This window comes from Hylobates moloch, unplaced genomic scaffold (assembly GCF_009828535.3).
Source record: "Hylobates moloch isolate HMO894 unplaced genomic scaffold, HMol_V3 SCAFFOLD_17, whole genome shotgun sequence".
Taxonomy (NCBI): Eukaryota; Metazoa; Chordata; class Mammalia; order Primates; family Hylobatidae; genus Hylobates; species Hylobates moloch.
Genome location: NW_026652292.1, coordinates 31,564,929 through 31,588,863, shown reverse-complemented (window position 1 = coordinate 31,588,863; position 23,935 = coordinate 31,564,929). Strand labels below are relative to the sequence as shown.

Below are 23,935 nucleotides of genomic sequence, written 5' to 3'. Positions count from 1 at the left end.
ACATCCCATCAGTACCTAGTTTATTGAGAGTTTTTAGCATGAAGGGCTGTTGAATTTTTTCAATGGCCTTTTCTACATCTATTGAGATAATCATGTGGTTTTTGTCTTTGGTTCTGTTTATATGCTGGATTACATTTATTGATTTGCATATGTTGAACCAGTCTTACATCCCAGGGATGAAGCCCACTTGATCGTGGTGGATAAGCTTTTTGATGTGCTGCTGGATTCGGTTTGCCAGTATTTTATTGAGGATTCTTGCATCACTGTTCATCAAGGATATTGGTCTAAAATTCTCTTTTTTGGTTGTGTCTCTGCCGGGCTTTGGTATCAGGTTGGTGCTGGCCTCATGAAATGAGTTAGGGAGGATTCCCTCTTTTTCTATTGATTGGAATAGTTTCAGAAATAATGGTACCAGCTCCTCCTTGTACCTCTGGTAGAATTCAGCTGTGAATCCGTCTGGTCCTGGACTTTTTTTGCTTGGTAGGCTATTAATTATTGCCTCAATTTCAGAGCCTGTTATTGGTCTATTCAGAGATTCAACTTCTTCCTGGTTTAGTCTTGGTAGTGTGTATTTGTCCAGGAATTTATCCATTTCTTCTAGATTTTCTAGTTTATTTGCATAGAGGTGTTGATAGTATTCTCTGATGGTAGTTTCTGTTTCTGTGGAATCGGTGGTGATATCCCCTTTATCATTTTTTTATTGTGTCTATTTGATTCTTCTCTCTTTTCTTCCTTATTAGTCTTGCTAGCAGTCTATCAATTTTGTTGATCTTTTCAAAAAACCAGCTCCTAGATTCATTGATTTTTTGAAGGGTTTTTTGTGTCTCTATCTCCTTCAGTTCTGCTCTGATCTTCGTTATTTCTTGCCTTCTGCTAGCTTTTGAATTTGTTTGCTCTTGATTCTCTAGTTCTTTTAATTGTGATGTTAGGGTGTCAATTTTAGATCTTTCCTGCTTTCTCTTGTGGGCATTTAGTGCTATAAATTTCCCTCTATACACTGCTTTAAATGTGTCCCAGAGATTCTGGTATGTTGTGTCTTTGTTCTCATTGGTTTCAAAGAACATCCTTCTTTCTGCCTTCATTTCGTCATGTACCCAGTAGTCATTCAAGAGCAGGTTGTTCGGTTTCCATGTAGTTGAGCGGTTTTGAGTGAGTTTCGTAATCCTGAGTTGTAGTTTGATTGCACTGTGGTCTGAGAGACAGTTTGTTATAATTTTTGTTCTTTTACATTTGCTGAGGAGTGCTTTACTTCCAACTATGTGGTCAATTTTGGAATAAGTTCAATGTGGTGCTGAGAAGAGTGTATATTCTGTTGATTTGAGGTGGAGAGTTCTGTAGATGTCTATTAGGTCTGCTTGGTGCAGAGCTGAGTTCAAGTCCTGGATATCTTTGTTAACTTTCTGTCTTGTCGATCTGCCTAATGTTGACATTGGGGTGTTAAAGTCTCCCATTATTATTGTGTGGGAGTCTAAGTCTCTTTGTAGGTCTCTAAGGACTTGCTTTATGAATCTGGGTGCTCCTGTATTGGGTGCATATATATTTAGGATAGTTAGCTTTTCTTGCTTGTCTCTTTTGATCTTTGTTGGTTTAAAGTCTGTTTTCTCAGAGAGTAGGATTGCAACCCCTGTTTTATTTTTTTCGTTTTCCATTTGCTTGGTAGATCTTCCTCCATCCTTTTATTTTAGCCTATGTGTGTCTCTGCATGTGAGATGGGTCTCCTGAATACAGCACACTGATGGGTCTTCACTCTTTATCCAATTTGCCAGTCTGTGTCTTTTAATTGGAGCATTTAGCCCACTTACATTTAAGGTTAATATTGTTATGTGTGAATTTCATCCTGTCATTATGATGTTAGCTGGTTATTTTGCTCGTTAGTTGATGCAGTTTCTTCCAAGCATCGATGGTCTTTACAATTTGGCATGTTTTTGCAGTGGCTGGTACCAGTTGTTCCTCTCCATGTTTAATGATTCCTTCAGGAGCTCTTGTAAGGCAGGCCTGGTGGTGACAAAATCTCTCAGCATTTGCTTGTCTGTAAAGGATTTTATTTCTCCTTCACTTATGAAGATTAGTTTGGCTGGATATGAAATTCTGGTTTGAAAATGCTTTTCTTTAAGAATGTTGAATATTGGCCCCCACTCTCTTCTGGCTTGTAGAGTTTCTGCCGAGAGATCAGCTGTTAGTCTGATGGGCTTCCCTTTGTGGGTAACCCGACCTTTCTCTCTGGCTTCCCTTAATATTTTTTCCTTCATTTTAACTTTGGTGAATCTGACAATTATGTGTCTTGGAGTTGCTCTTCTCAAGGAGCACCTTTGTGGCATTCTCTGTATTTCCTGAATTTGAATGTTGGCCTGCCTTGCTAGGTTGGGGATGTTCTCCTGGATAATATCCTGAAGAGTGTTTTCCAACTTGGTTCTGTTCTCCCCATCATTTTCAGGTACACCAATCAGACATAGATTTGGTCTTTTCACATAGTCCCATATTTCTTGGAGACTTTGTTCATTTCTTTTTACCCTTTTTTCTCTAAACTTCTCTTCTCACTTCATTTCATTCATTTGATCTTCAATTACTGATACCCTTTCTTCCACTTGATCAAATCAGTTGCTGAATCTTGTGCATGCATCATGTAGTTCTCATGCCTTGGTTTTCAGCTCCATCAGGTCATTTATGGTCTTCTCTATGCTGTTTATTCTAGTTAGCCATTCGTCTAATCTTTTTTCAAGGTTTTTAGCTTCTTTGTGATGGGTTCAAATATCCTCCTTTAGCTTGGAGAAGTTTGTTACTATCAATCATCTGAAGCCTTCTTCTCTCAACTCCTCAAAGTCATTCTCCATCCAGCTTTGTTTTGTTGCTGGTGAGGAGCTGCATTCCTTTGGAGGAGAAGAGGTGCTCTGATTTTTAGAATTTTCAGCTTTTCTGCTCTGGTTTCTCCCCATCTTTGTGGTTTTATCTACCTTTGGTCTTTGACGATGGTGATGTACAGATAGGGTTTTGGTGTGTATTTCCTTTCTGTTTGTTAGTTTTCCTTGTAACAGCCAGGACCCTCAGCTGCAGGTGTTGGAGTTTGCTGGAGGTCCATTCCAGACCCTGTTTGTCTGGGTATCACCAGCGGAGGCTGCAGAACAGCAAATATTACAGAACGGCAAATGTTGCTGCCTGATCCTTCCTCTGGAAGCTTCGTCTCAGAGGGGCACCGGCTGTATGAGGTGTCCGTCGGCCCCTACTGGGAGGTGTCTCCCAGTTAGGCTACTCGGGGGTCGGGGACCCACTTGAGGAGGCAGTCTGTCCATTCTTAGATCTCAAACTCTGTGCTGGGAGAAGCACTACTCTCTTCAAAGCTATCAGACAGGGAAGTTTAAGTCTGCAGAAGTTTCTGCTGCCTTTTTTTCAGCTATGCCCTGCCCCCAGAGATGGAGTCTACAGAGGCAGGCAGGCCTCCTTGAGCTGCGGTGGGCTCCACCCAGTTCCAACTTCCTGCCCGCTTTGTTTACCTACTCAAGCCGCAGCAATGGCAGATACCCCTCCCCCACCCTTGCTGCTGCCTTTCCGTTTGATCTCAGACTGCTGCGCTAGCAGTGAGTGAGGCTCTGTGGGCTTGGGACCCTCTGAGCCAGGCACAGGATATAATCTCCTGGTATGCCATTTGCTAAGACCATTGGAAAAGTGCAGTATTAGGGTGGGAGTATCCCAATTTTCCAGGTACCATCTGTCATGGCTTCCCTTGGCTAGTAAAGGGAATTCCCTGACCCCTTGCACTTCCCAGGTGAGACAACGCCCTGCCCTGCTTCAGCTCACGCTCCATGGACTGCACCCACTGTCCAACAAGCCCCAGTGAGATGAACACAGTACCTCAGTTGGAAATGCAGAAATCACCCATCTTCTGTGTTGCTCACACTGGGAGCTGCAGACTGGAGCTGTTCCTATTCGGCCATCTTGGAACCAGACCACAGATGGCAAATTTTTAAAAGTTGGATTTTAGGCAAGTGTAGCTCATAATGCCAAGTACACTATAGTTACAGTCACTCTTTTCCCCATCTGGTACGGAGATTGATCTAAGGAGGTGATAAATGAATGGAGAAAATGTCACTGACCAGCAGAACTGAGATTGGGATGAGGCAAGCCAGCACCCCAGCACCTGAGTCTTAGGAAAGAACTCACAGGGCCTGTACCTACAGGAGTCTACAGAAGTAAATGCCTCCTTCATTTTTTTTTAAATTCTTGCCAGCAGGAAGCCACTTCATTTGTTTTTATTCTGATAAAAAACACAAAACACAAATCCACCATTTCAACTATTTTATAGTATGCAATTGAATGCATTAGTTTATTAAAATGTTATGCAACCATCACCACTATCTAGTTCTGTAACACATTTATCTCCCTCAATGAAAACTTCACATCAGCTACTAAGCAGTTACTTCTCATTTCTCCCTTCCTCCACCCCTGGCAACCACTAATCTACTGTCTGTTTCTGGGAGTTTGCCTCATCTTGATATTTCCATATATATATGGAATCATAAAATGTGTAGCTGTCCCACATTTTTTTTTTTTTAATGGAGTTTCGCTCTTGTCATCCAGGCCAGAGTGCAATGGCATGATCTCAGCTCACCGCAACCTCTGCCTCCCGGATTCAAGTGATTCTCCTGCCTCAGCCTCCCAAGTAGCTGGAACTACAGGTGCACACCACCACGCCTGGCAAATTTTTTGTATTTTTAGTAGCAATGGGGTTTCACCACATTGGCCAGGCTGGTCTCGAACTCCTGACCTCAGGTGATCCACCTGCCTCAGCCTCCCAAAGTGCTGGGATAACAGGCATGAGCCACTGTGGCTGGCCTCTGCCACATTTTTTATCCATTCATCAACTGATGGACATTTGGATTTCTTCACTTTTGGCTATTATAAATAGTGCTGCTATGAAAATTCACATACAAGATTTTCTTAAACATCTGTTTTCAATTATTTTGAATCTATATCTAGGAGTGGAATTGAGGGGCAATATGGCAACTCTGAGTTTGACTTTTTGAGGAACTTCCAGACTGTTTTCCACAGTGATTGCACCAGTTTACATTCCCACCAGCAGTATTGAGGATTCCAATCTCTCCACATCCTCACCAACACTTGTTATGTTTTGTTTTTTGAATTCTTGCCATGCTAGTACATGTGAAATGGTATCTCAATGCGGTTTTGATTTGCATTCCCCAGCAGGCTAATGACCTTGAGCATCTTTTCATGTGCTTCTTGGCCATTTGTCCCTCCTTTAATTTTGTGTCCTATGCACTTCACTCACATCAGCCTAATCCCAGGCCTACTCTCCAGCACCTGACATCAAATGCAATGTCTTACAACCATGGTAGAGTGAAATAGTAGAGACCACTTCCTCTAAGTCACATAGTTATGGGTTCAAGTAACACTTTTACCAAATATGTGACCTTAGGTGAGTAATTTCCCTCTTCTAAGCCTGTTTCCTCCTCTGTAAAATGAATGGGAACAATAATAGTACTTCATGGAGTTGCTGGAGGATTATAAGAAATGATGCAGAGATAGTATTTTATACAGTCCCTGGCATGTAGTAAATACTCGAGAAACATTAGCTGTCATTTTGCTAATGGGAATTCGCTAAGCATTTGTTGAATGAGTGACTGGGCCAACAGGCTGTTATGAAATCACCAAAAGGATCATTGCCAAAAAGCTCAACCTCCATTTAGCTTATGGGAAAGTGGATCTCATTTACCACAGGGTGTAATATGTATGTTGAATATAAGATGTAATTGCTGAAGTGAAGATGGAATCTGTAAACCTGTTATCTGCAGAGTTATGATTATGAATAGTTCATTCACAAAAAACCGTGTGTCACTAAGGAGAATCTCACTCCCAGATGAGGGAAATAAACTGTTCGAAATCTCTTCCCTATAGTCTTCCATGCCAACTTCCACTTGCAAATCCCAGCCCAGTTTTTATCACCTGGTCTCTGTCATCATGAAAATTATGGGGATAGCTATGAGACTCTAACTGATGAAAAGCGAGAACATTCAGAGAATGAAATCCCAGCTGCTTATTATTCTTACCGTGTAAACCTCATCTGTATGCACAAATATGATTGGTCACATACTAAGAGGTAGAAGACAAAAGGCCCTGGTATTTGGGGGGCTTATAGTACAGTGGGAAGAGTGAGATGATAAACAGAAAAAGGAATTCCTAATAGAAAATGGTAAAGCCAAAGAAAAGGTGCAAGCAATGAGTGCTACTGGCGTTTGCTGTATTTCTGCAGTTCAACCAGACCCTCCTTTGGAGCTGGCTGTGGAAGTAAAACAGCCAGAAGACAGAAAACCCTACCTGTGGATTAAATGGTCTCCACCTACCCTGATTGACTTAAAAACTGGTTGGTTCACGCTCCTGTATGAAATTCGATTAAAACCTGAGAAAGCAGCTGAGTGGGAGGTGAGTGATCCATATGCTTTTTGAAGGAACTGTGGCCTTTGGCAAGGATAAAGCCCTCACAGCTGAAAACAGGTCATTCCTCCTAATTATTGGGTCACCATGTTGGTCTCCGATGCAGTTGTGACCCACCCAGATGTGAAAAGCCCTTCTCCCCTCTATTAGGATTGATGGGGGCTCATCTTCACAGCTCTCCTTGGGCTAGTTTCTTGCAGTGCACAGACACTTGACCAGGTTTCCAACCTGCCTCCCTTAGTACATTTTAGATCTGGACCCTCGTAAGAGTACTTAAATGGCACCAGGTGGGAGGGGGCAATCTCAGTATATCCTGTCCATAGTCAATGGCTGTGTTTTTATTTACTTTAAAATACTTCAACCGGACCGGGTGCAATGGCTCACACCTCTTAATCCCAGCACCTTGGGAGGCCGAGACAGGTGGATCACCTGAGGTCAGGAGTTCAAGACCAGCCTGGCCAACATGAAGAAACCCTATCTCTACTAAAAATACAAAAAATTAGCCAGGCATGGTGGCGGGCACCTGTAATCCCAGCTACTGAGGAGGCTGAGGCAGGAGAATCTCTTGAACCCAGGAAGCGGAGGTTTCAGTGAGCCGAGATCGCACAATTGCACTCCAGCCTGGGCAACAAGAGTGAAACTCCCTCTGAAAAAAAAAAAAATAGGGTGGGGCCGGGGGCTCACACCTGTAATCCTAGTACTTTGGGAGGCCGAGGCAGGTGGATCACTTGAGGTCAGGAGTTTGAGACCAGCCTGACCAACATGGCGAAACCCAGTCTCTACTGAAAATACAAAAAAAATGAGCCGGGCATGGTGGGTGCCTGTGATCCCAGCTGCTTGGAAGGCTGAGGCAGGAGAATTGCTTGAACCTGGGAGGCAGAGATTTCAGTGAGCTGAGGTCACGCCATTGCACTCCAGCCTAGGTGACAAGAGTGGCTCTGTCTCAAAAAAATAAATAAAATTAAAAATAAAAATAAAATACTTCAACCTAAAGAAATAATAAGTAAATTGCAGGCGGTACAATATTCCATCTTTACATACTTTAGTATATGCCTCTTTTAAAAATGCACATTTCCAAACATAGCCAACATAATATGATCACACATAGGAAAATTAAAATTCCTTAATATTATTTAATACCCAGTCCCTAGTTTAATTCCTCCCAATGTTTCCGAATATCTTTAACAGCTACTTTGTCCAAACCAGAATCTGCTCCCAGACCACACATTGTAACTGGTTGTTATATCCCTTCAGTTTCAGTGTAATGAGGAGACTGGGCCACTTGTCCCATAGAGTATCCCACCTTGTACATTTCTCTGATCAGTTCTTTGTGGGGTCATTTAGCTAATTTCTCTATGCCTCCATTTCCTGTAACCAGACTCGATTAGATGTAGGTTGAACAATTTCTACCAAGAATTGGTAAATTCAGAGGTGATACTATGTACTCTATATTGTATTTAATCAGATGTCAAAAGCCATCTGGTTGACCCACCATAAGTGATGCTAAAACTGGCCCCTGAATTGAGGAGATGACAAACTGATCCCTTGATTGTAAGGTCATGTGTAATTTGTATACTACTACTTTACCATACATGAATGCCCAATTCTCTTTCACCTCGTGTCTTCAACGCCAATTTATTATTGAATCAGTTATTTCATTAGGGTTTAAAGGCTAACAATTCTTTAATTTTGTTATTCTTTTTTTTTTTTTTTTTTTGAGACGGAGTTTCACTTTGTCACTCAGCTGGAGTGCAATGGCACGATCTCGGCTCACTGAAACATCTGCCTCCCGGGTTCAAGCGATTCTCCTTCCTCAGCCTCCCAAGTAGCTGGGATTACAGGCATGCACCACCACGCCCAGCTAATTTTGTATTTTTAGTAGAGACGGGGTTTCTCCATGTTGGTCAGGCTGGTCTTGAACTCCTGACCTAAGATGATCTGCCCGCTTCAGCTTCCCAAAGTGCTGGGATTACAGGCATGAGGCACCATGCCTGGCCAATTTTGTTATTCTTTCTACATTTATTAAGTAGTTGTTTTTCATAAAGTGGGAAGGAGGCAGAATATTTGACTTTTCTGAAGTAGAGTCCCAAATGGAGAGATAGAAAACCTGCTAAATTTTTGTGTGAACAATTTTAAGAGGAGGAAGAGATAGGGCTAAGACAGTGGAGTAGTGACAGCAGGGAATTCTCTGTATATGATTGTTCAGCCTAACTCTACTGTAATTTATTTTTTAGGGGAAAACTCTTTCTTCACAACAAATGTTAGAAGTGACTTCTGTTTTCCTTATCCTACCTTAGATCCATTTTGCTGGGCAGCAAACAGAGTTTAAGATTCTCAGCCTACATCCAGGACAGAAATACCTTGTCCAGGTTCGCTGCAAACCAGACCATGGATACTGGAGTGCATGGAGTCCAGCGACCTTCATTCAGGTACCTAGTGGTGAGTGTCTTGGCTCTTTTTTGCTTATGTCCCTAAATATGTTTTAAATGGTATATTTGTATATAATAACTACTAATAGAGAAACCATTTTGAGCCTTAGCCAGAACAATAGAGGTGGGTTTATAATCTTTCTGCCCAATACAAAGACATTTTGAAAAGCAGCATTTCTCCCTGGATTACTGTCAGTGGAGAACAGTTTAAGGATAAGGCTACAGACATGGGCCTGGTGCCTCAAGGGGCTTGATGTTATTATGCTCCCACCATCTTCCCTATTCCTATCATTTAGAGGATTTGGTCAAGGTCATCCTCTAGTGCTTCCAGAATTTATAAGGCAGCACCCTGTCTCAAAGGCATGAACCAGTGCTCAGTCTCTGCCATGGATTACACTTCAGTCTCTTAGTGAAGACACAGGATATAAGATAGACAGCTCCAGCAAAGCACCTTAATTCAGTAGCTTGTGTTCTATAAGGGAACAATCCATCTTGCATTTTTAAAATGCTTTACAGCTTACAAAGCCTGTACCTTATTTGGTCCTCCCAACCCTCCCAGGTATTCAGAGAATATGATTATCATTAAAAATTAAAAGTGAAGAAACCAAGCCTCAGCAAAGTTAGGGGTCTTTTCCAAAACCACAAAGGAAAGTCTAGCTCTTCTAACAACTTACCTGACCAAAGTATCGGGCTTTCATTGGCTTGGCATACTGGAAAGGGCACTGAACTGCAAATCGGGCATGCATCTAGTCCAGTCCTGACTCTTACTTAACAAAAGCACAGGGTCTAGAGGCAGAAAGCCTGAGTTCAAATCCCAGCCTGCAACACTACAGTTACATGGCCTTTGGTAAATCTTTCTTTGATTCCCAGTTTTCTTATCTTTTGTAACAAAGCAATGTAGGCAAAGAGCTTAACACCATTGACGGCTTTTAGTAAGAACTTAATGTTAGCTTTTATTATTATTATTGCAAACGACCATGTGACCTTGGATTTCCTCTTTAAGGATCAATTAAAAAGAATATGTGAAAGGATTTTTAAATTTTTAGAGTACTATAAAATATATGCAATATATTAAAATATTAATAATATTGAAAAGAAAATAGCCCTGTCATTGATGATACTTTGGATTGCTGTTCAAATCAAAAAAATATATAGATGGAGGAAAACACTCTTGGGTTTAAGAGTTTCATTCATTAGGTTTGTTTGTTTTTAATGATGCTGTACGTGACCAAAGCTTTCTGGCTGTTTGTTTTTTAGACTTCACCATGAATGATACAACCGTGTGGATCTCTGTGGCTGTCCTTTCTGCTGTCATCTGCTTGATTATTGTCTGGGCAGTGGCTTTGAAGGGCTATAGGTACTTCACTGTCTCTCAACTTTTCCTCCCAATCATGATAGTTGAGTATAATGACAAAAAAAAATACAAAGATGATGGAAACCTATAGATAATCCTCATTTTAGCCATTAGATGTAGTGTGTTTGCCCATAAAAAAATCTTTTATCAGTGCTATAAAAAGTAGAAAAATTGACTCGTTTCAGGCTGATGTTCTTTCTATGAAACAGAGATTCATAGTTGTGAAACAGTAAAAATCTGGCAAGAGTAGCTAACATCAAGAGAAGCAAATAGTCCAAATAATCCACTAACTTCAAAGTCAGCCTCCTTAATTAGCTAAAGTTAATTTTAATACAGGCCTCTGTAATTTTATTTTCATCATTGATTGTTTCATGGAGCTGCCAAACTCTAAGTCCTATCTCTATCACAGTGCATATAGTGGCTATTATACTAACCTTTCAAAAATTACAAAGTCAGAAATGAGTCATTTAGCCAATCTCATGAATTATTTTATAGCATGGTGACCTGCATCTTTCCGCCAGTTCCTGGGCCAAAAATAAAAGGATTTGATGCTCATCTGTTGGAGGTAAGTACAGGAGTCAAAAAATGGAGTGTGACTCACTGCTTTGTAGTAATTAACTCTACACACTCATACACAGTCCCCGTCAGTTCAGCCTGGTAGTTTCAGCCAGCCTTTTTGGGCTGTCTCTCCTGGTCAGCATGTGTGTTAACAGAAAGATGTGTGAAGGATGAGGGTACTTACTTTCACACACTAAATGTCAGAGGGCAAGGAGAGAAAGCCAAGAAAACATAGAAACACATTTATTGATTTATCAGATCTACTCATAAGCATAGAGATAAACATTTTGTACAAATAATCAATTTAGAAAGAGAGTGAATATTTTGATTAATGCAAAACAGGGACCCACCACCACCCCCTCAATCATACATTGGTAAAAGCTTCTACTTGAATGTTCTTTACATAAAGCCACAGTAACAGAATATCCCATTGCCATTATCTCTCACTTTGGGCACTCAGTTGAGACCAGATCAGTACAGTGGGGCCATCTGTTTGCCAGGGCCCATTTGGGCTGATTCAAGAAGGAATTAAATGATGAGTGTTTTGAATGAAAAGAGAGGTTAGAACATTTTTTAAATTTTTCTCTAAGTTGAAATAAATAGTTTCAGTTTGGCTTTTAAGCTTAACACTGACATATATAAAAGCAACTAGCTGTATATTAAGGCAAATACCACTTGACCCAGCTGCTCTGGGTCTGGCAGTGTAAGAATAGAAGAATTGAGTCCTGGATAATCTGGCTTGTCTGTGTTCACTTTGGTTGCAAATATCGAAGCAAGGACTAGAGCCCAGGAGTCCGGACTCCTGACCCAGTGCCCTTCCTCCACTATCCAGTGTAGCATTGACCTGATAGAACCAGCATGAATGTCTCAGCAAACTAAATTAGTTACTGTCCAGCTCACAATTTAACCTGCTAGCCACAGAGACTTAATGATAAAATAGCTACTTTTGTCTCAAAAATACGTGTTAGTATTCTTAATGATATTACCTCTAATCCTCAAAACAACCCTCCCAGATGGGTAGTATTAATATTATTTTCTACCTTTTAAAAATGGAGAAGCTGAGGTTCAGAGAGCAGCTTGTCCAAAGTCACATACCCTATAATAAGTGATAAAGCCAAGACCTAGGTCAGTACCTGACCCAAGTCAGAGGATAAGAAAAAAGAGGCCGGGCGCGGTGGCTCACACCTGTAATCCCAGCACTTTGGGAGGCCGAGGCGGGCAGATCACGAGGTCAGGAGATCAAGACCATCCTGGCTAACATGGTGAAACCCTGTCTCTACTAAAAATATAAAAAATTAGTCAGGCGTGGTGGTGGGCGCCTGTTGTCCCAGCTCCTCGGGAGGCTGAGGCAGGAGAATGGCGGGAAGCCGAGAGGCGGAGCTTGCAGTGAGCCGAGATCGCGCCACTGCACTCCAGCCTGGGCAACAGAGTGAGACTCCGTCTCAAAAAAAAAAAAAAAAAAAAAAAAAAGAGGCGAGAGTGAGAGGAGGAGGTAGGAGGAAATAGGAGGGGTAAAGGAATGATGGAAGGAGGGAGAATAATAGGAAGGGGGGGAAATATGGAATAGGGCAATGAAGGGGGAGAAGAGAAGGAGGGAGAGGAAATAGAGTAGAAGAAAACAGTAGATTAGGAAGAGGGGGGAGAAGGGAAGGGGAAATAAGAAGAGGAAGGAGAGAAGGAACATGAACCACAGAAGAAAAAGACAAGAATCCACTTACTATTGCCAGACTCTAGAACGTGATAGAGGAAGTTAGGAGGCCAGCAACCACAGCTCTGCCAGTGGGCCGCAGTGTCAGATGCATGCATGAGCACTGTGGGTTTAGAAGTTTCACAAACCTTCATTTTATAGTTATCTGTTTATTATTGTATGTGTATATACTACTTGCCCATTAAATTCATGATTATTCTTGCTTGGAGAGAGACTACATTAAATATCCTGAGTTGACTTTAAAAAATAATATCTGTGGAATAGTATCCAGAAGGTGATTCTGGGTGGCCTGGCACACAAACGTCTGAAGTTTGAGATCTTCCCACCTGCTCGTGGCAATGAAAGCACCACTTAGCAGGGATGCTGATTTGGAATGTTATGAAGCTAACAGCTATCTCTTCTTGTGTTTGTGTTTTAATAGAAGGGCAAGTCTGAAGAACTACTGAGTGCCTTGGGATGCCAAGACTTTCCTCCCACTTCTGACTATGAGGACTTGCTGGTGGAGTATTTAGAAGTAGATGATAGTGAGGACCAGCATCTAATGTCAGTCCATTCAAAAGAACACCCAAGTCAAGGTATGAAACCCACATACCTGGATCCTGACACTGACTCAGGCCGGGGGAGCTGTGACAGCCCTTCCCTTTTGTCTGAAAAGTGTGAGGAACCCCAGGCCAATCCCTCCACCTTCTATGATCCTGAGGTCATTGAGAAGCCAGAGAATCCTGAAACAACCCACACCTGGGACCCCCAGTGTATAAGCATGGAAGGCAAAACCCCCTATTTTCATGCTGGTGGATCCAAATGTTCAACATGGCCCTTACCACAGCCCAGCCAGCACAACCCCAGATCCTCTTACCACAATATTACTGATGTGTGTGAGCTGGCTGTGAGCCCTGCAGGTGCACCGGCCACTCTGTTGGACGAAGCAGGTAATGATGCTTTAAAATCCTCTCAAACCATTAAGTCTAGAGAGGAGGGAAAGCCAACCCAGGAGGTACAAAGCTTCCATTCCGAGACTGACCAAGATACGCCCTGGCTGCTGCCCCAGGAGAAAACCCCCTTTGGCTCCGCTAAACCCTTGGATTATGTGGAGATTCACAAGGTCAACAAAGATGGCGCATTATCATTGCTACCAAAACAGAGAGACAACAGCGGCCAGCCCAAGAAGCCCTGGACTCCTGAGAACAATAAGGAGTATGCCAAGGTGTCCGGGGTCATGGATAACAACATCCTGGTGTTGGTGCCGGATCCACATGCTAAAAACGTGGCTTGCTTTGAAGAATCAGCCAAAGAGGCCCCACCATCACTTGAACAGAATCAAGCTGAGAAAGCCCTGGCCAACTTCACTGCGACACCAAGCAAGTGCAGGCTCCAGCTGGGTGGTTTGGATTACCTGGATCCCGCATGTTTTACACACTCCTTTCATTGATAGCTTGACTAATGGAATGATTGGTTAAAATGTGATTTTTCTTCGGGTAACACTACGGAGTACATGAAATGCTCAAGAATGTAGTCAGACTGACACTACTAAAGCTCCCAGCTCCTTTCATGCTCCATTTTTAACCACTTGCCTCTTTCTCCAGCAGCTGATTCCAGAACAAATCATTCTGTTTCCTAACTGTGATTTGTAGATTTACTTTTTGCTATTAGTTATAAAATTATGTGTTCAATGAAATAAAAGCACACTGCTTAGTATTCTTGAGGGACAATGCCGATAGGTATATCCTCTGGAAAAGGCTTTCATGATTTGGCATGGGACAGACGGAAATGAAATTGTCAAAATTGTTTACCATAGAAAGATGACAAAGGAAAATTTTCCACATAGGAAAATGCCACGAAAATTGCTTTTGAAAAACAATTGCATAACCTTTACACTCCTCCTCCGTTTTATTAGGATTACCCAAATATAACCATTTAAAGAAAGAATGCATTCCAGAACAAATTGTTTACATCAGTTCCTATACTTTACTGACACATTGCTGATAGGCAAGTAAGAAATAATGCCTCCATTTTTTTTCTTAAAATAGTTTAGATATGTTAAGCATGGATTTTCCCCCTAAATTCTATTCTAAAGCCTCTATAAAATATAGTTTGGAAATAAAAATTTTCTTACACAAGGGGCAAATGAATTTCATGTGAATCCTTTTAGGATGTTTTCCTGCTTCATTTCAGCCTGATAGATAATTTATTATACACCTTAGTCTCTTCTTAGTTAAAAAAAAAATCCCTAAAGACTAACTTGAAAAGAAAACCACAGCAGGATGCTAACGGAATTGCTGCCTTACTGTACATACAAATTCTACTTTAATATAAACCCATAAGTTTAACAATGTATTTTTGAAGACTATTTTTCTATAACTTAGGTAAAACAAAAGACTATTTTCTATCTTCCCAGTACAGCTGTTTATGTATTCAGTGGGTACAGTATTTTCTGCTGCAAGGTTATAATGTGTATTTACAGTACATAGTAGTATATACAGTTCCCGTTTGTGGAGTAAAATGCCATACCAACCCAAAGCCCACTGTGAAATACGAAGTGAATGACAAAATTCAGTTTTCAACGCAATATAGTATAGTTTATCTGATTCTTTTGATCTCCAGGACACTTTAAACAACAACTACCACCACCAACAACCTAGGGATTTAGGATTCTCCACAGACCAGAAATTATTTCTTCTTTGAGTTTCAGGCTCCTCTGGGACTCCTGGTCATCAATGGGTGAATCTTCCTAAAGCTACCATAAAAAGGGAGAGCGACGATTTCTAACAGCTGTTTAAAAGAGAGAGGTTTTGTTTTTGTGAGAAATCTTGGGCCACAAAAAAATTTTAAGCAAAGCCAGGAGTTAGTGTCTTTCTGAAGTAAATTCAACTGCAAAATCTTGGCAGAGGCAGAAACAGCTCACATCAGAAGTGTCCAAATAAAAGTTCTGGGAAACTAGGTATTTGCTTCCCAGAGCAATGGGAATAGCTCCAAAGGTCAGAGTAAGGTAGTGAGAATCTCCCAGTCAGTTCCAGTGCCAGGCTTCCTGAAAGAAGTCAAAGCTTGGATCCTCATTTTAAAGGGCGCATCCATGACTCATCTAACAGCCTCCCTCTGTTTTTCCCTTCACTTGATGGTAAATCTATTCTATATGTCCATTTACTAGCTGGACATAGAGAACTTGAGCTCACCTCTGAGAGTTAAATATTCCACCCCAACTATCCCATATTGGTAGCAACTGGACCCAGAGGTCCCCCTCCTGTTTGAAAGTGAACACATTGCCAATGTTTTGAGAATGGCAAAAGCAATAGATATGAAGCTCCGTTTTTCTAATATATAAAAATATCATGTGAGTAAGGGAAGCATGTGGGAAAGTTGTCCAAGCTCATTCAGTCCCCTAAATCCTCGATACTTTAACTGTCTGAGAACCAACTGCATAGACATCACCTGGGCAGTGTTTGAAAATTCCGGTTGCAAAATCTTAGGCATCAGAATCTGCATTTTACTAAGATCCCCAAATGATTCAAGTGCACACTGAAGTTTGAGAAGCACTGTTCTGGGCAACCATTTCCACTAAAGGTTATTTTAGTGCATAGTAACAATCCTCTTTTGAAAAGGACAGATCAAGTCTGTTTGACTTGCAATGAACAACACTGCATGTAAGAAGGCAAAAAAAGAAACATATCAGTAGTTTAAGATTCACATTATGCTGAATCTTATGTGAATTCACATAAAAGAATGACCTGCAAAAGTACGCACAACTTCTGAAAGGCCAAGGAATATAATCTATCTTGAGAAGCATTAACCAAAGACAGTCACCCTCAAAGCCAATGCAGACTAAATCTTTCTTAACATAGTCTATTCTTCTCTAAGAATAGAGAAGATATGTATCAGTCACTCTTATAGTCTGAAAACCTAAACATAAAAGTAATCTGCTTTTGACATATAATTTTGTATAATACATATGAAAAAATGTGACAGCTAAGGACTTGAACTAAATCCCTAAAAAACACCGATTAGCCGCTCATTAAGCCAAGACTTTAATTCTGTGATCAATTAGCACTGTTTATCTGAATTAAGCTTTTTTGTGGTCTATCAAGGAGACAGCTGTTCAAACGGGAGGATACATGTGGGGCAGGGGGGCGGTGAAGAGACCTGGATTCTGGTCCTAACTTGGCCTCGGAGAGATTAATTCCCCTCTCTAAGCCTCAGTTTCCTCTGAAGATGTTGGATCAGATAACCTCTAAGGTCCTTTGAAACTGACTCCTTGATTCCATGACTCACTGAATATTTTTCTGCAAAGATAATTCCAACCGATGCCTTCTATCTTAATCTAACAAAAGATTGCTCTTCATCATAGAAATACAAAGTAATCTTCAGTGATGTGCTCTTTATACTTTGCTTTTTAAACCGTCCATTCCAGTTGGTCTTAATATATTGCACAAGCATTTTATAAGTGGTATGTGTACAGAATCATATTCTAAGATTATGTGCAAATATATGTGTAGAAAGAGGCATTAAAAAAAGAGGCAGGAGATTGAAAAGAGACATATTGAATGAGGCACTAATCTTTAGAAAAATGATCTTTTACTGAATCAAGCCATGCTCATTCCTTGCTGAATCCAACAGCCCCAAATCTCTTTTCTTATATGTGGCTGTTAATTTTTTTCCTCGCACCATCCTAGATTGTTAACAACCATTGCACAGTTGGCTCATGGATCCTTACACTCTGAGTTATAATAAGTTGTATTTTTATAAACAAATACCTAAATATTCAAGTTTTAAGGCGCATAGAAACTGAATCTAGGCGATGGATGATTTGTGTAGCTTACAACCTGAACAGCAAAATGTTCCGATTCATTCCAACAGATGTGTATAAGCACAAGTTATATCAGCTGTGTCAGATATTTAACAGATCCTACATTTATTAGCTATTTAACAGACTCTACATTTTCCTAAGTGCCTAAGACCAATCCTGGTAGTCACTTAAGTACAGAAGAGTCACTTTAACTGGCTTGGTCTGAAGGGGTCAATCCTTTACTGCCTATACAAGATCTGGGCAGTTTTGCTCTGTGTCTTGTGATGACCCAGCTGAATGTGAAAAGCCTGTGAGTTATTGAGCAACCAGAGGCCCCTGCATTCCAAGGAGCAGTTTGGCTCTGGGGAAACTCCGGGTTTCTCTTTCCTCAAGTGTCCACCGCTGCCCATCATTTGCAGAAAGACTTGGCCCTGCCTTTAGCAACTTCCCTATCTCCTTAGAGTAGACAAGAAAGAAACAGATTTGTGCACATTTTACAAAGTGCCTTCCTCTAGTTTTATTTTTTAAAAAAACTTTTCATTTTGCAAGGAAAAATGTATTGATTAGAAAGTAACATTTGCCTTATAGGGATATATATATATATATGAATGGAGAGATGAGAAGAAGCCAGAAAGGGCACAATAAAATGGTCTAAGGGCCAACCAGCAAATGTTCAGTGAATGTATTGTTTAATTGAATCAACACAGAGCTGTTGTGAATAGTGTGACTTACTTTGCCTGATAAGAAATTGAGTCTGGCTGTGATTTGGGGATAAACCTGCCACCCTGTGATTTGAGACTCTCCATACCAAAACTTATTGATACATTTTTGAATGTCATTGGCTTACATGCCTAAACCTGAAGAGAACAATGCATGCACATTGGAACTTTGCACACAAACAGAAAAATATAAATGACTTTGAATTACCATCCCAAGCATTGCTAACATAGATGTGCCATTGACGAAAGTCTCATGTGTTCTTGAGTGAACAAATTTCCTTTTCTTCCTTTTTGGCTCAAGCACAATACTGCTGTCACTAATACAGTGACTGAGCACTCAATGTCCAAGACTAAATCACATCACCACGACTAAGTAGGCTCTATGTCCTGGGATGAGTCTTTTAAACTCTGGCCATCAGGTTCCTTACTTATTAAACAAGTGGGTTGGCCTAAAAGGTTTCTAAGACCTCTCATGATCTAGGTAAAATCCAGGGTTTCAGGTCAGTGTCCCTGGTGCAGTGCAAGAAAGCCTTGCTGACATGCCCTTGGCCTGAAGCAGTGAGCACGTGAGACTGTGACAATGCTTCAGAGAAAAACAGAGATCTGTTCCTCCAAGTCAGATTGATTTAACATCCTTGCTTCTCCTTTTCCTTCCTAGCTTTACATATTTATAGGGTTTTTACTCCTTCTCCACAGCCTACTATTTTTCCTAAGAGTTAGTAGCAGCCATAGGATCCACAAGAAATGAAATTATTCATAAACAATGACTTTGGCACTGCAAAAGACTGAGTCAAAGGTTAAATCAGTCACACAGATATCCAAGGCCAAGGTGAAGATCACAAGTATATCCCATTTAGAGATTTGCATACTTAGAGACTAAGCCCATGTTCATTAATTATTTAGTTAATTCAAAGACCATTAATAAATCCATGCCCAGCCTAGGCAACATAGTAAGACCCAGTCTCTACAAAAATTTTAAAAATTAGCCAGCCATGGTGACGTGTACCTGTAATCCTAGCCACTTGGGAAGCTGAAGCCAGAGGATTTCTTGAGCCCAGGAGGTCGAGGCTGCAGTGAACCGTGATTGTGTCACTGCACTCCAGCCTGGGTGACAGAGCAAGACTTTGTCTCAATAAGTAAATAAATCCAAGTTACTTCGATGACTAGATACTGGAGGTCTTAAGGAGAAGCTTTAAAAATACAGATTGATTGCTTCAGAGAAATCCTATTTATAATTATGATCTGAACTTATTCTATGATTAGCAAATTTGTCATCTGAAAATAAAACAGGAGTTCTCTCCCCAGACTTTTGTTTTTCAGGATGGTGAGTTTTGGTCTGGGACCCTCATGGCACCCATTTCAATAAAAGGAAAAAGATAGTAAAATAGGAAATAGGAAGTTTCCAGAGATTTGGGCATCTCAGGATTCCATGAAATGCTGAGACTAACCCACTAAATCCAAATTTTATTGGATATGGTAAATCTAAATCTGTTCAGTGTTCTGAACGGATTTTATGAGTTTATGTCCGACAGTTTATGTCTAAGAGAGGTACATAATTCACAAACACTATCATGCTGGCAGCTGTTTTGTCCACATCAATTCCCTTGATTTAATGCTCTGATTTCAATTTAGAAAGTAATGAGATATGTAAAGTCTCAAAATAGGAAAAACCTATCCTGTTTATAAGGTGTGGTCAATAAATAGACCACAGATAATCTTAGTCTATTAATTAACTCTCAGATCATCTGAGACTATTAGTTGACATTCTGCTTGCTGCTGATTAAAAAGAAAAAACCCTAAAACCTTCAGCAACTGAAGTAGTAATATAAAAATAACCTTTATTAGTTATGGTCGAATTATGCTTCACTTGGATAAACTTCAAAATGTAGTCTGAGTTTTTTTGTGCACACTTTACAAATCCTGGGGGAAAAAATCTTTTTTCCATGTTATCTGAAAAACTATATGGTGAAGATACCTCTGAAAAATAATTTGTTTTATGAAATTCCTGAAAGCTAATTTTGAATTTTTTAAAGTAACTACCTCCCTTAGGTGTCCTAATGTCATTCCTTCAAAGCTGCTTATAGTTTAGAAATGAAAGATGTCACGTCTCATGCTTTGACTGGTTTTCAGTGGCATATTTGATGTATTTGCCAAGTGGCATTCCTGACTTTACAGTAACTGTTACATTATTTTGCACTATATTGCTTTATGTGGTTCAAAAATAGTATATGCCATATTGAAATATGTAATACTCATGTTGTGAAACTCATCATGTAATACAAATGAAAATCATTACTTAATAACTTACAATTTATCCATATGTAGTTTCAATATGATTGTGTCTATGACTGTAAAACAAAACTGAAAAACTATGTAATGTATTTCTGTTGAAACGGTGAATGTACTAATTTTTTTCTTAATCTTTGTCTACAAGAAAGATCCTATGTCATTCATTGTACAGCTACTCTGGGGTGTTACACATTTAAGGTACAATCCAACAGTTGTTTGAAAGTCAACCTCTCGGCTTTGTTTCATGTGACTGCTGACGCTTCTCGAGTGTTCTTTGCATAATGAGGCTGGCTTTTGTGCTCATCATTCATTTTAAACAATTGAAAAGTCTCATGTGGAAACCAAAGCAATCTAGAAACAGCCTGTTGGGTGACTGTGTCTTCTGTAAAGCCATATTGAAGTGAAGCTATACATAATAGCATAAAGTTCCACATTTTCAAAGCTACCACTACCTCTGCTTTTCCTCTTTCCCTAGAAAAGGCCAAGCAAAATTCCCCAACACTAAGTGAGAAATTAGAAGTAATTGTTTTATAATTAAGTTGCTGGGTTTTTTTTTTTTTTACACCTTCTAATTCATCACTTTGTAGGGTTATGCAAGAGTTTCTGAATAACCGTTCTTACATTTTTACATTTTATAAAAACTGGCTGCAAGAAAAGTTCAGAAAGAATACTTAGTAAGTCATCAGATGAAAAACCAACAAAACCATAGAGTGCAGATTTTTTCCTAATTATAAGTCACCTCATAGTTGTCCAAAGCCATGATAATGATATCTCTTACAAATTGACTTCTGTAACCCCCCTAGAAATAACCCTTTTCCTTATTTGGTTTTAGTCATCAAACATAGTATGATATTGGAAAAGTCAGCCATTTACCAGAAATAATCTTGTTTTGATTTTAAAAACTCATTTCTATATGTAGTTATTGTAATGTCTATTTTTTTAGACTTAAAGATTTATAGAAGACTATAGTTATCTGATTTGTTATTTTGCATTTTTCATTCTGTAAATCTTTGCTTATGGCACCTTGTGCTCTCTGTTTTCCATGGGTTTATTCATTTATCTCCTTCTATTTTGAGGGGACAACATGGGTAGTTAAATCTTTGTCAGTAGGATTGGAGATAACACTAACTGCTATTATCATAACGTCTTCATTTTTACTGCATGCCAAAACCAATGCCTGCCAAACAAAATCTTAGTCATCCCAATATAATATGTTAATTATATTTCTATTCACATCATTATTGAAAATACCCAGCTCAGTGCCTGGCTTAATAAATGTTTAATTCCCTTACCTACTCTTGCTCTATTTTTTTATTTGAAATGGAGATGAGCAAAATAACACATTCATGGCTGAAGCAATTTTTTGGACATTTCTTGTTGCTAAAAGATCTATAATCAGGACATTGTTTATGTAAGTTGGACAAAAAGAAATTCTTCCCCTTTATGTCCACCCTTCCATATAATTGCAAGACAAAATTTCCCTCCTTTGCCTCATCCCTATAACATGGGAGGCTGAGAAAAATGAGGGGAGATGGAACCAGATACAAGGAGATCCAATAAGAGAAGCTTATTTAAATATTGTGAAATAAAGGAAGAACCAAAGCATTTTTTTAAGTGGGGAATCCTTTCGAACAGTTATTATTATTATTAACAACATCTTTTCTGACAAAATCCTTCAAATGAAATGTAAGTGGATAACCTTTTACTTTTAATGGATCTAAACCTAGAAAGTTTCACTTACTGTTCATATTTGTGTTCCAGAATTGTGAAATGGTGTGTGGTTTTGCTTTCCAAGTTCTTCTCTGCCTCCTCTTAATTCTCTAATGCCGTGTCTTACAGAAGAATCAGAAATTTCTTTCTTACTTGAGTATCATGCTCTAAAAAACTTGGCTTCAGTCAAAGAAACGCTAGCTCTCCTGTGCTTATATTGAAGCCATCTGCCTTTAATTCTTGGGCCCTCATATTTTTAAGGTGCAAAATTTGGAATCTCAGTCACCAGACACAGGATCTATACAATTAATGATGAGCTGGAGAAGTAATATGTAGCTAATTTTTCAAAAGCATTGAATATACTTTCCTGAAAGAAAACAGAAATTAAATATTGCCACATCTTGCCAGAATCCCATCTCACACCTTAACCTTGTCAGGTTTCCTACAACTTACTAATCAAGTTTTATACATTCTAAATCTCCCCAGTTCTTTCGGGGCTGGAAGATGCAACTTCCATTTAATAGAAACTTTGACATCTTGGGGGTAAGGGAGCAGTGGGGGGACTAGGGAGAAGAATAAGAAATAGAATTATTGAAAAGCCCCCAACAGGGACCTTCCTAGCCAGAATATGCAGAGTAATTCCTGCTGGCTTCACCTTTGAAAGTCCCTCGAAACCATGCAGATGAAACTGAGCCTGTTTTTGATACTGTCAGATGTATTCCACTTTGGAAGTCCCAACATCTAAGCTGGAATTCTTGTATTTACATCTCCTCCACTGTGCCCCACACCGCCCCTCGATTCCTGCTGCCCCTGCTAATGTTAAGCATTTTCTCTTGTTATGATCAGGTTCACATTAAAAACAGATACTTACAAACTGACTTGAAGCACAGATACTTTTACGAATGTGATAAAATATTTTCTTAAGAAAAGGAAAGAGGATGTCGGTCAAATAAAACACCGCGTGGATGTTGATTGGTGAACACTGGTGTAAGAAAAGGGAGCTCAGGAATTTTTATTACTGTATTTGTAAATGAGTTTGAAGGAATTTGTAAATGCCACTGGTACATTTTTAAGGTGACACATTTGCTCCTTATAAAGTTACTAAAAATTACAGGGTAAGCTTAAATGACGTTTGCCAGTAGTTTTACTTTACATAATCAATATTGATATTGTTGCTGAACTATATAACTTTATGATTCATTTTTTCAGTCCCTTTTCAGAGCAAATGCTTTTGCAGTGGTAGCAATGTTTAGTTTAAATTGACTTAATAAATTATTACCTGAGCAATAGTTTTTGGAGAGTCTTTATATATGTACGTGAAACATGCATTACATGAAAACTTTAACTTGAGACAAGTTTTTTTTCTTTGCCACAACAAAATTTATTAGAATAGATTTTTTTAAAGAAGGAGGGGGAACTGTGTTTTAACTCCGGAAATAAAGTATGCAGACACATGCTAAAACATTTATCTTAGTACACTCACCCGTGGCATTTTTTTCAGGCAGAAATTTGTGTTCATCTTTGAACACCTCTGATTTTATTTTCCTACTAATTCTAAATCAAAACTGAACACACATTTCCCCAGTCTTTATTCATCTGCCAGACTCGAGCCTTGAAAATGCAAACATGCTTGGAAGCACCCAGAAGTTTCTTGGAACTTCTCCTGGGAACAACCAAGAACAATCAAAAGGAGAGTTTTCAAACCTGAGATTCGATTAACTTTCCCATGTTTCCAAACCTGAGATATGATCAACTTTCATTTAACAAGCCACAAATCTCAGGACCAAAGTTTCACATTTTCTTTTGTTTGTGTTTTCCTGACTAGAATTATTCAGTCTTTACTTAAAACCAGCTGTGAGTTCATCATCCATTTGTGATCTTTTATTTATTGCATAAAATATTTCACAAATACTTGAAAATATATAGAAAAACATAACAAAGACTCAT

The 23,935-nt window shown here is 39.6% G+C and overlaps 1 protein-coding gene across 1 annotated transcript in view; it reads left to right on the top strand.

The window, feature by feature from the left end:
• PRLR (prolactin receptor) overlaps positions 1 to 21,569 on the top strand; it is a 177,536-nt gene extending 155,967 nt beyond the window's left edge. The window contains exons 7-11 of the mRNA XM_058430249.1: positions 6,263 to 6,432; positions 8,742 to 8,883; positions 10,131 to 10,230; positions 10,723 to 10,792; positions 12,915 to 21,569. Coding sequence (XP_058286232.1) covers positions 6,263 to 6,432; positions 8,742 to 8,883; positions 10,131 to 10,230; positions 10,723 to 10,792; positions 12,915 to 13,922 — 1,490 coding nt within the window. The 3' untranslated portion in view covers positions 13,923 to 21,569. The remainder of the gene's footprint in view (positions 1 to 6,262; positions 6,433 to 8,741; positions 8,884 to 10,130; positions 10,231 to 10,722; positions 10,793 to 12,914) is intronic.
• The last annotated feature ends 2,366 nt before the right edge of the window (positions 21,570 to 23,935 follow it).